The 12,096-nt window shown below is 37.8% G+C and overlaps 1 protein-coding gene across 8 annotated transcripts in view; it reads right to left on the reverse strand.

Moving 5' to 3' along the window:
* Nucleotides 1–2,114: 2,114 nt before the first annotated feature.
* Nucleotides 2,115–12,096, reverse strand: part of HELLS (helicase, lymphoid specific) — a 63,081-nt gene continuing 53,099 nt past the window's right edge. For 4 of the 8 annotated variants that reach the window (XM_055254943.2, XM_055254963.2, XM_055254922.2 and 1 more), the window contains one exon: nucleotides 2,115–7,592. In XM_055254943.2, coding sequence (XP_055110918.1) covers nucleotides 7,498–7,592 — 95 coding nt within the window. In that variant the 3' untranslated portion in view covers nucleotides 2,115–7,497. The remainder of the gene's footprint in view (nucleotides 7,593–12,096) is intronic. The other 4 variants (XM_055254926.2, XM_063629633.1, XM_063629630.1 and 1 more) reach the window with 3 other exon arrangements.

Below are 12,096 nucleotides of genomic sequence, written 5' to 3' on the forward strand. Positions count from 1 at the left end.
ACCTAAACCTACAAAAAAATTTAAAATTTAGCCAGGAGTACTGGCACACGTTTGCAGTCCCAGTTGCTCAGAAGGCTCAGTGGGAGGATCCCTCAAGCCCAGGAGGTGGAGGCTGCAGTGAATTATAATCACACTACTGCCTAGATGACAGAGCAAGAAGTCGTCTCACAAAAAAAGAAAAAGAAAAAAAAAACTAAAAAACTGCCATATCTGTGTTATGACTATATTATTTTACAAATAACATTTCGTTTTAAAGTAAAAAAAGAAAGAAACCTTTCTTTGACCACTTTAATTGTATGAGTTGTGGCAGAGAATATTTAGCATGACAACCACTCATGTATTATTTTAAAAATGTCCTAAAATACCTTAGAGAAGAGCAACAGTTCACATCCTACTCTTTTAGGGTGCTGTAAGAAAGACAGTGAAGGATATAGAGGAATTTAAAGTGCTAAGACTCAGGAAGACATAAAAGATCCAGTGACATGCTTGCAGGGCCAATCTATAGATTCATTAGGCTAAAGGATACAAGATTTGTAAGATTTCTAAAAATGACAATAGGAAAAATTATGAACAAGTTAATACTGTCTTTAGACCTCGTTTATCCTGAAACTGGAAACTGTGGAAGAAATTTTAAGAATACATTTCAACCAAATGTAAATAAATTTATAAACATATTCTAGACTAATTTAAACAGAAATTCAGAACGAAGTAATTCTTTGAAATAAAGACTACGGAACTTAAAACTATCAGAAGCACTTCATGTTCTTAATGTAAAAATTAGGGTTTTGTAGGCTTCTTATAAAATCTTACCTCAGGCCACACACAGTGGCTCACGCTTGTAATCCCAGCACTTTGGGAGGCCGAGGTGGGCGGATCACCTGAAATCAGGAGTTCGGGACCAGCCAGGCCAAGATGGTGAAACCCTGTCTCTACTAAAAATACAAAAATCAGTCGGGTGTGGTGGTGTGCACCTGTAATCCCAACTACCCAGGAGGCTGAGGCAGGAGAATCACTGGACCCCGCTCGGAGGCAGAGGTTGCAGTGAGCTGAGATCGCGCCACTACACTCTAGCCTGGGCGACAGAGCAAGACTCCATCTCAAAAAAACAAGACAAAAAAAAAACTTACCTCAAGTTGCTAAGACGAAAAAAGTCATATACCATTGCTAAGACATTGATGAAAGATTTCATCACACATGTTTGCTTGGAAATGTTCAAGTACCACCTTTACCATACCTCTTAACACCTTCAAAATATGGAATAGTGACTCACTAAAGAAACAAAGCTAAAAAGTATTTTTTATACTTTGATCAGGTTCTCAAAGACAAGGCCTGGTTTAAGAATAATTTTTCATGTAAGACAAGACAGGGAGTATTTGTTTCTATATCATGAAATGAGTCCATCTATTCCCCTCTGTCCCTTACTAAAATCCAGAAATTAAAATGACTGTAAAAAATGAAACAGGTGTTAAACACCCCCAGATAATAAAATAGAAGCAATGGCAAAGCAAGATTTTGGGAACTGAAAAATAAATGAATCAGTGTTAATTGACTCAACAGACAAGAGAAATGAAAGTATCAGTGTTAGATAGAGGTTTTCACTAAAAAACCCAGAAGTGGTTGAAAGAAGAGTTAAACACCATGGCCCCATACCTCCCTGTAAAGTGATTACCACTCCCCCTCACAATGGAAGAAATGTCACGATTAACTCCATGAAAAGGGTGAATCAGTCTGGAATGGGGGAATCCACATATAGACAGGGTACAGTATTTTACTGAAAACTGAGGAAGTCTACATTTTGAACAGTAAAATCTCTAATACACTGTCCCTACTCCTCACTCCAAAAGAAAACTGGCAAAGTACATATACTCACACAGGACAAGTGATTAGACAATTTCTCTCAGATATATATGTACATATTCTCTCTCATATACATATACTGACAGTTGGGTGACCCTCAAATAAATGGTGTGGTGAAATCACACTGGAGTAAAATCCACCTGTTGAGAACCCTCATGCATGGAGCTTAGAGAGAGTTCTTCTAGCTCTTAAATTTGAGAAACAGTAAATGATCCCAAGGCATTTGAAGAAGCATCAAAATAAAAGACAGACTAAACTTTAAAAAGGGAAGAACCATTTAATGAAACAGACTATTCAGATGGGGGAAAGAAATTTTGTTACAAGTTCTAGGCAGAAGTGCTAGTGGTGGTGGCTCATACATATAATACCAATGCTTTGGGAAGCAAACATAGGAGGATCCTCTGAGGACAGGAATTCAGGAAGAGCCTGGGCAACATAGCAAGACCCTGTCTCAAGAAATTTTTTTTAATTATCTGGGCATAGTGTCACATGCCAGTAGCCACAGATATTCTGAAAGCTGAGATGGGAAGATGGCTTGAGCCCAGAAATTCAAGAATGTAGTGAGCTATGACTGCACCACTGCTCTCCAATCCGGACAACAGCAAGACCATGTCTCATTAAAAAAAAAAAAGAAAAAAAAAAGTTCTAGGCAGAGAAGGGACCACACATTCAAAAGACAAAACCCTCCAAGAAATCATTCTAAAAAATTCCCGTGAATTAAAAGACAGATTTTCAGACTGAGCTGATTCAAAAGTAAAAAACAAAAATAAGATACACAACATAAAGATGGGCATGGTGTCACATGAGTGTAGTCCACATTACTTGAGTGACAGAGGGGGAAGATAACTTGAAACAAGGAATTCAAATCAAGTCTGTGCAACATAGCGGGAGTCTCTTTAAAAAAATGAAAAAAAAAAAAAAAAAAAAAAAAGACCCATACCAAGACACATCATTGTGTTACTAATTTAGAATACAAAAGACAAAGAAACACTGGAAGCTCACATTAACAAAAGGCAGGTTCACTCCACCTTCAACAGACTGGAAATCAAAGTGGTATTCGGGCCAGGTGCAGGAGCTCACACCTGTAATCCCAGCCCTTTGGGAGGCCAAGCCGGGGGGAATTGCTGGAGCCCAGGAGTTCAGGACCAGCCTGGGCAACATGGTGAGACCTTGTCTCCACAAAAAATTAACAATTTAGCAGGGCATTTGGTGCATGGCTGTGGTCTAAACTAAATTGGTGGCTGAGGCAGGAGGATCACTTGAGCCCGGGAGGTCAAGGCTGCAGCGAGCTGTATTCATGCCTGGGTGACAGAATGAGACCCTGTCGTAAAAAGAAAAAAAAAAAAGTATCATTAATTTTCTCTCCCACAACACTGGAAGTTCTGAGACAACACAACTTTCGAAATTCTGACAAGATAATAATCCCTACTCTAAAATCCCAAACTAGAACTATCCATCAAAGAATCCAACAAAAATACAGCCAGATATGCGAGTTCTCAAAAAATTCATTTCCCTTGAATCCTTTTCTCAGGAAAACACAAGGCAACATAATCCATCAAAATGAGGGAGTAAACCAAGGAGGAAAAAAAGTGAGATCCAGCCAGGTGCAGTGGCTCACACCTGTAATACCAACACTTTGGGAGGCCGAGGAGGGTGGATCACCTGAGGTCAGGAGTTCGAGAACAGCCTGGCCAACATGGTGAAAAACCCTGTCCCTACTAAAAATACAAAAATTAGCTGGGCATGGTGATGGGTGCTTGTAATTCTAGCTACTCAGGAGGCTGAGGCAGGAGAATAGCTTGAACCCGGGAGGCAGAGTTTGCAGTGAGCCGAGATTGAGCCATTGCACTCCAGCCTGGGCAATAAGAGTGAAATTGTCTTAAAGGAGAAAAAAAAAAAAAAAGGGAGACACAAGACACAGTAAACAGTAGTTCCAAAACATGAAACAGCCAACAGGAATACCCAGGAGGATGGTAAAGGAATGTTCCAGATGGAATCAGTTCTACAGTCCAAACTAGAAGAATGTAGAAGAATGTTCCAGGGAGTAGAGGTGATGGGATATATTTGGAGGGGGAGGTTTATTACTGAATCATGATATCTGTTTTAATATACTGAGAGGCTTATACTTCCAGAGAGATTAGATATAAATTACTGGTAGGTAAAAAAACAGTTAAGTATTAACTTCAGGGAGAAAAAAAAGCTGTACAAGAAAGAAAATAAAATCACAGCATATTCCATGGCTTATCTAAAGCTTTAATAATACTTACACAGCCATAATAAAAGTAACTATTGAGCCAATCAAAAATTATGTAACTACACTAAAAAGATGTAAGGGATCATTATTTCATGTTGAAGTGGTGAGAGGTGGTAGGAATGCAGGCTTTTCAAGAAGGTATTTCTAAGAATTTTTAAGCATTTGCTCTTAAATATGAGGAACAGTAAATGATCCCAAAGCATTTGAAGAAACATCAAAATAAAGCACTAAACTAAGGGTAAAATCAAATGAAACAGACTATGCGGGGTGCGGCGGCGGGGGGGGGCGCGCGGAGACATGACGACTTTTATAAAGTAGGCTGGGCACAGTGGCTCAGGCCTGTAATGCCAGCACTTAGTCCAAGGCAGATGATCACTTGAGGTGAGGAGTTGGAGACCAGCCTGGCCAACATGGTGAAACCACGTTTCTACCAAAAATAAGAAAACTAGCCAGGCGTGGTGGCACACACCTCTAGTCCCAGCTACTCCGGAGGCCGAGGAATGAGAATCACTTAAACCCGGGGGGGCACATGTTGCAGTGAGCCAAGATCACGCCACTGTACTTCAGCCCGGGTGACGAAGTGAAACTGTTTATTACAAAAAAAAAAAAAGCCAGATGTGGTGGCTCACACCTGTAATCCCAGCACTTTGGGAGGCCCAGGCGGGCAGATCACGAGGTCAGGAGTCGGAGACCAGCCTTACCAACATGGTGAAACCCAGTCTCTACTAAAAATATAAAAATTAGCCAGGCATGGTGGCATGAGCCTGTAACCCCAGCTGCTCAGGAGGCTGAGGTAGGAGAATCGCTTGAACCTGGGACGCAGAGATTGCAGTCAGCTGAGATTGCACCACTGCACTCCAGCCTGGGCAACAGCACGAGACTCAAAAAAAAGAAAAAAAGAAAGAAAGAAAGAAAAAGTACAGACAACAAGATTTCCTTTAGAATCAGACATGAAATATGAGGGAAAGAAGAGAAGAAAGATTTGTGGTTTAAACAACTGGAAGAATAAACTTGTCATTTATTGAACTAAGGAAAATGCAAAAGAAGCAAATTTGGATTAAACAAGATGAAAAGTACAGATATAGTTATTAAGCACCTAGTAAACAGTCGGATATGTGAATCTGGAATTTAGGAGAAAGGTTCTGGCTGGAGATATAAATTTGAGTCATCAGCACAGTTCCTATTAAAGAAACAAAGACCATCAAGGGAATCCCAAACTAGGCTTAGGATATTCTAATGTTTAGAGGATAGAAAAGGAAACAGCAAAGGAAACTGAGAAAAGAGTCAGAGAAATAGGAAGCAAAAGCAGGCAAATATGTTTGCTAGAAGCCAAATAAAGTTTAATGGAGAAGAGTCAACAACTGTATGAAATGCTGCTAATAGATCAAGTAAAATGAGGTCACTGACGTCACGAGACCTTAAAAAAAAACCAGCTCCAATGGAAATGAATATCTGATTGGAATTGGTTCAGAAAAAAACAACTAAAAACAATGAATACAGACAAGGAGTTTTGCTATAATAGAACTCTTTTTCAAGGAGTTTTGCTATAAAAGAAATGAGACATTGCAATTGGCTCAAGCTAGGACAAATAATATATCCACAGTATATAATAAAGGACAGATGGGGACAGATGGGCACAGATGCTAGGTTTACAGATGCAATGGTGACAACTTTTAAAGATTCTTTTCTGATTGCATCTATTTTCTCAGGGCAATAGGGAGCAAAATGAGAGGGAGGAGATATGAGACGTGCAATGACAGAGTAAAACTATGAAACCAGTCATTTAGGACAATGTAACAGGAAAGACTGGGTCACTAAGGACAAGATCACGAGTTTCAAGCAAGCCTAGGTCAGCATGCTTATGTGATGGGTTAACATTTTGACTTAAAAAACAAATAAACCTGCTCTATAGTCTTTTATTTAACCAAATGTTCTATCTGAAGTTTTTCTTCACCACCAAAGAACTTATCCATGTAACCAAAACCCACCTGTACCCCAAAACGATTAAAATAAAAATTTAAAAGAAAAGACCTGGCCGGGCGCGGTGGCTCACGCCTGTAATCCCAGCACTTTGGGAGGCCGAGGCGGGCGGATCACAAGGTCAGGAGATCGAGACCACGGTGAAACCCCGTCTCTACTAAAAATACAAAAAATTAGCCGGGCTTGGTGGCGGGCGCCTGTAGTCCCAGCTACTCGGAGAGGCTGAGGCAGGAGAATGGTGGGAACCCGGGAGGCGGAGCTTGCAGTGAGCTGAGATCGCGCCACTGCACTCCAGCCTGGGTGACAGAGCAAGACTCCGTCTCAAAAAAAAAAAAGAAAAGACCTGTGCCAACAGGACACAGGAAAAAAAAATTAAGTTTTTCTTAAGTGACGGTTCCATTATCCTAAACAGATCATCTGATCTGCATTTGAACATACATGGCAACAGCAGTATTTTTCCATGAAATAAACACTAACACAGAAATGTATGGCTTATGGAGTACGTCCCCTCTCCAGGGTAAATTCAGGATTTCTCTTCCTCATTGTCTGATATCCTTTCACACAGGGTCTAAATTGTGCCCCTTTTGGCCTTTATGCTGTTCTATTACAGATTTTGCATTACTTACATATTCCTAAGGCCTATTCTCTTATATTTGGTTCTAGTTAACCCACTACTATAAATTTTCAGGGTCTGTCTTGTTTTGCATGATACACTACCATTTCAATTTCTAGTCATTTCTCAAGACCCTAAAGTTTCATTTAGAAACTTCTCTTGTGCTAACACAATGTCCACCTGAGATCTCTATATGACACACTCCTATAGTACTAGTGAATGAAACCGAGAAAACAAAATAACCAAATCCTACCAACAGCCAAGTCTTTTGCTATTATTGCACCTAAGCTATTCCTGAAGAAATAATTTTATGAGATCATCTTATAAGGAATATTTATTTGGTAAACTATCTCATAGAAATAGACTCTAAAATCAAACAATTTCTTAAACAACAGAGAGCATAATCCCAATCTCTCCCCATGAAAAGCCTACTTCATAACTGAAGTACCTAAAGCCCATGAACTGCATTACTAGAAGAAAGGAGGGAAAAAGACATTTACTAAACTTCCACAGGAAGACTGTATAAATCTGGAAGTGGTTAAGTACACATCAGCCTGTATCCAAGAATACTACTCAGTCTCAAAAATTAACTGAAAATCTAAACTTAATATGGATACTTCTTTGTTCTTGGTAAGGCTCAGAAAATTACCATCTATTTAAGTACGCATGGTACTAGTTACATGTCAACTGACATAATAAAAAAGGTGAAGTGGACAATCAGTATTTCAAACCCAATACAGGGAAATCACTAGACGTAAACAAGAACTTTTAAAAGCTATTCTTGAGCTCCAGTTTAAAACAAACATTCAGGACTGGAATCTTCAGAATTTTCTAATATCTTGAATATCCCCATCTTCTCTTTAATTGGTCCTGAAGCATTCATTTGATCTAAGGGAAAAATATTAAAACAGGTACATTTTAGAAGTATAAGAAGAAGAAATCGTAAAAGAAACATCCGGGGGGAGGGGGGAGGGACAGCATTAGGAGATATACCTAATGCTAAATGACGAGTTAATGGGTGCAGCAAAACAACATGGCACATGGATACATATGTAACAAACCTGCACACTGTGCACATGTACCCTAAAACCTAAAGTATAATAATAATAAAAAAAAGAAACATCCAAGATGATGTTATGAGAAGTGAGTCATCTGTCCAAAATTATAAAACTCACAGTAATATAGGGCACTCTCTTCCTTAATCACCAAGATTTAATAGCAGTGAAAGCAAAAAGGTACACTATTCTTAATACAACAACTAGAATCAGACTCTCGGGAGCATAAAATCTAAACCATCAGTTTGCTAGTCAAAATCTCTTTTGCTGAATTTAAGGTAAGATAAACAAGTCAAAGAGCAATAAATAACATCAATCTGAATCATATTGTCAGAAATGTTTTAAAAAGAGGCCTAATCATGGTTCATTTAAAAGCTGAAAACACACCACAAAAAGCTTACCTTGAGAAACATTTTGAATCAATGACAATATGTAGTCTCCTAAATTTTTATCAGCATTGACAGCTGTGAAATGAAATCTGATTTTAATTTGTATTACTGATTTCTAATCATCCTTGTCTGTTCATTAGACATTTCTTTCTCTCTTGGTAATAGCCTGCTCTTATATTATCCGTTTTTATTATCAACTTTTATTTACTTGCATATCCTAAACACTTCCTGTTATATGTTGCAAATATTATTTGTGGTTTGTCTCTTATCTCTTTATGGTGTCATCTGTCTTATAGTAGTCTTTCCTATTAATGTAATTAAAATCTATGAAACCTATCATATAATTTGTGATTTCTGTATTATAAAGAATTCTAATTCTAAGATCATAAATATATTTTTCTGTCTTTCTAGGTTAAAATTCTACCTTTAATATTTAGGTTTTGAACACATGGATTGTTAATTTATCTGAAGTTTGTAAGTGCAGTGTGAGGTGAGGAGAAGCTAATTTTTTCTCCTATTAATTACTATTACCCCAGATCATCTACTGATTAATAGGAATTTCCTATCAGTGGTTTGAAGTTCCATTTAACATTTATTAGCTTTTCATGAAAGTTGTCTTTCTAGATTTACCATATTGTACTTCTAGCCAATATATCACACCATGTGCTAATTCTACCATCTTGATTATTATGACTTTTCAATTTTTAATAAGACTTTATACCTGGTATAGAATATCTTGTGCTTCAAAATTGTCTTGGTTCTGGCCCTTCACTACTCTTTCATATAAATTTTAACAACAGTCTGTTTTACAAAAAGTCATTCTGGGATTTTTTTTTTTTTTAAGAGACAGAGTCTCACTCTGTCGCCCAGGCTGGAGCGCAGTGGCACAATCTCCATTCACTGCAACCTCCACCTGCCGGGTTCTAACAATTCTCCTGCCTCAGCCTTCCGAGTAGCTGGGATTACAGGCACATGCCTCCATGCCCGGCTAATTTTTTCTATTTTAGTAGAGACAGGGTTTCACCGTGTTGCCCAGGCTGGTCTTGAACTCCTGAGCTCAGGCAATCCACCTGCCTCAGCCTCCCAAAGTGCTAGGATTAAAGGCGTGAGCCACCACACCCGGCCATCATTCTGGGATTTTAATTAGAAGAAAAATTCAAGAATATAAGTTAGTTTTGGGGAACACTGACTTACACTTTGTAGTAACCATTCATATCCACAAATACAGCTAAATCTGTATGTTTACTCAGTCTATTAACGTCCTTCAATGTTTCATAATTCTGTCCTTATATAAACGTGTTAAACATTGTTAAACTTTAATTGTAGGCATGTTAATTTTGTAGCTGTTGTAAAAACCTTCATTATTAAACAATTATTGCTGTTACACATATTATTAATAAGCAATCTTCTTAAATTCTATTTGAAAAGACTCTGGATTCCCTTGGACTTCCTATGAAGATAATCAAACCAGACCACTTGCAAATAAAAGCAATTTCGATAATGCCAGCACTTTAGGAGGACGAGGCAGACAGATCACTTGACCCCAGGAGTGTGAGACCAACTTGAGCAACATGGCAAACCCATGTCTCTACAAAATACACAAAACAGAATTAGCAGGGTGTAGTAATCACACCTGCAGTCCCAGCAACTTGGGAGGCTGAGGTGTGGGGATTGATTGAGCCCAGCAGGTTAAGCTGCAGTGAGCCATGATCATACCACTGAACTCCAGCCTCGGTGACAGAACAAGACTTTGTCTCAAATCAAAAAAAATTATGAAGATGATTATGATATTATGGCAAGTTGGTTTTTGGTATCTAATTAGGTGATCATCTAGTTCTCCATTATTTAATTAATATGAATTATATTATCAGATGTTAAACAGTCCTTACATGCCTCATATAATGTTATTTTTTAATATAGTTAAGATGTGACCATGATGCTGTATTTCTCATATTTCTCCCTAAACTATTTCAAAGTTAAAATTTAAATATACATGCAAATAATCCAGAATATCTAAAACAATCTTGAAGAACGAAACTAGAGAAAGTACACTTCCCATAAAGCTACCTTAATTAAATCAGTGCGATACTGGCATAGGAACACCAGAGATCAATGGCACAGAATTGAGAATACAGAAATAAACCCTTATATTTATGATCAAATGATTTTCATCAAGGATGACAAGGCAATCCAATAGAAAAAGGATCATCTTTTTAACAAATGAATACTGACATGCAAAAAGATGAAAATTCATTGAAAATAGATCACAGACCTAAATGTAAGAGCAAAAACTATAAGACTATTAAAAGAAAATATCAACACCTTGAATTAGGCAAAGGGTAGTTAGAGATGACACAAAAATCATGAGTGACAGAAAAAATTTGTTAAAACTGGAATTTATTAAAATCTAAAACTTTTGCTCTTCAGAAGATACTAAGAAAGTGAAGAGACAGGCCAGAGTAGAAGAAAATGTTTGGAAAATACATCTGATTTAAAAAAAAAAAAAAAACTTCCAACCACATATATTTTATTTTGATTCAATAAGACATAGAATTGAATTTTAAAATGAACAACATATTTGAAAATAAGGTATCATGACACTGTAGCCAGTGCCACCCAGGTAAGTAACAATTGGGTCTCAAAAAAAACAAAAACCGAGGCACAATGGCTCATGCCTATAATCCCAGCTTACTCCAAAGGCTGAGGCTGGAGGATCCCTTGAGCCCAGGACTTTTAGGCTGCAAAGAGCTACAGTCGCACTCCTGCATTCTAGCCAGGAATACAAAGCAAGACGCTTTTTTGTTAAAAACAAAGACTCGGGTTTGTAGTTTCTGCCTGTATCCGTGATATGAATGTTACCGCCATCACCAATTTCAAAAGACCAAAATGTCACGGAATACAATTGGGAAAATAAGATTATACAGTATCTCCACCATACAGGTGCAATAGATAAATAATCAATAGCCTAGATTACAGTAATGTGTTGTAAAATAATTAGCAAATTATGAAGTACAGAATATTATTTTTGTTTTCAAAATAATTCATGGTCATCAATGTAGGCATCAGATCATAAGGTGGTATTCTAAAAACTGGTAAAAAAAAAAAGAAGCAATATATCCTGCCTCTCTTCTATCTCAGGGAAACTGTAAGGGAAAATTCTTAAATAACCCAGCTAATAAAAGAATGACAGAACAAGAAAAATCACCATTTTGCAATATAATGGTTCTAATCAACCATTTTCAAGGGATACTAAAAATCATCACGTTAGGCTTGGCGCAGTGGCTCATGCCTGTAATCCCAGCGCTTTGGGAGGCTGGGGTGGGCAGATCACCTGAGGTCAGGAGTTCAAGACCAGCCTGGCCAACATGGCGAAACCCTGTCTCTACTAAAGATACAAAAATTAGCCAGGCGTGGTGGCAGGCGACTGTAATACTAGCTACTAGGGAGGCTGAGGCAGGAGAATCCCTTGAACCTAGGAGGCTGAGGTTGCAGTGAGCTGAGATCGTGTCAGCGCACTCCAGCCTGGGCAACAGAGCAAGACTGTCTCCAAAAAAATAAATCATCATGTTAAATAAAGGATGAAGGCTGACAAGACACTTTATAACATTATCTTGATTAATCTTAGCTCACTGGAAATAAGAAATCCAGACACGATGTGCCTCCTGGTATGACGAAAAATATGAGAACAAAGCACTGGTATTCTTAACTAAGATAGGAACTTGAATATATTTACAAGTGTTATTTACCAGTTTACAGAAAATATCTGAATTATGGAAGAAGTTAAAGATAATGACATTTATGGGCAAAATGTCATGTCTGAGATTTGATTTTAATACTCTGAGAAGAAAAATGACAATAAAATAAGATTGGATACGTGTGACTGAATGAATTGCACAAGAGGTTAATCATTACATTATGCTAATTATGTGTATGTTTCGAAGCTTCCAT

Source organism: Symphalangus syndactylus, chromosome 2 (assembly GCF_028878055.3).
Source record: "Symphalangus syndactylus isolate Jambi chromosome 2, NHGRI_mSymSyn1-v2.1_pri, whole genome shotgun sequence".
Lineage (NCBI taxonomy): Eukaryota > Metazoa > Chordata > Mammalia > Primates > Hylobatidae > Symphalangus > Symphalangus syndactylus.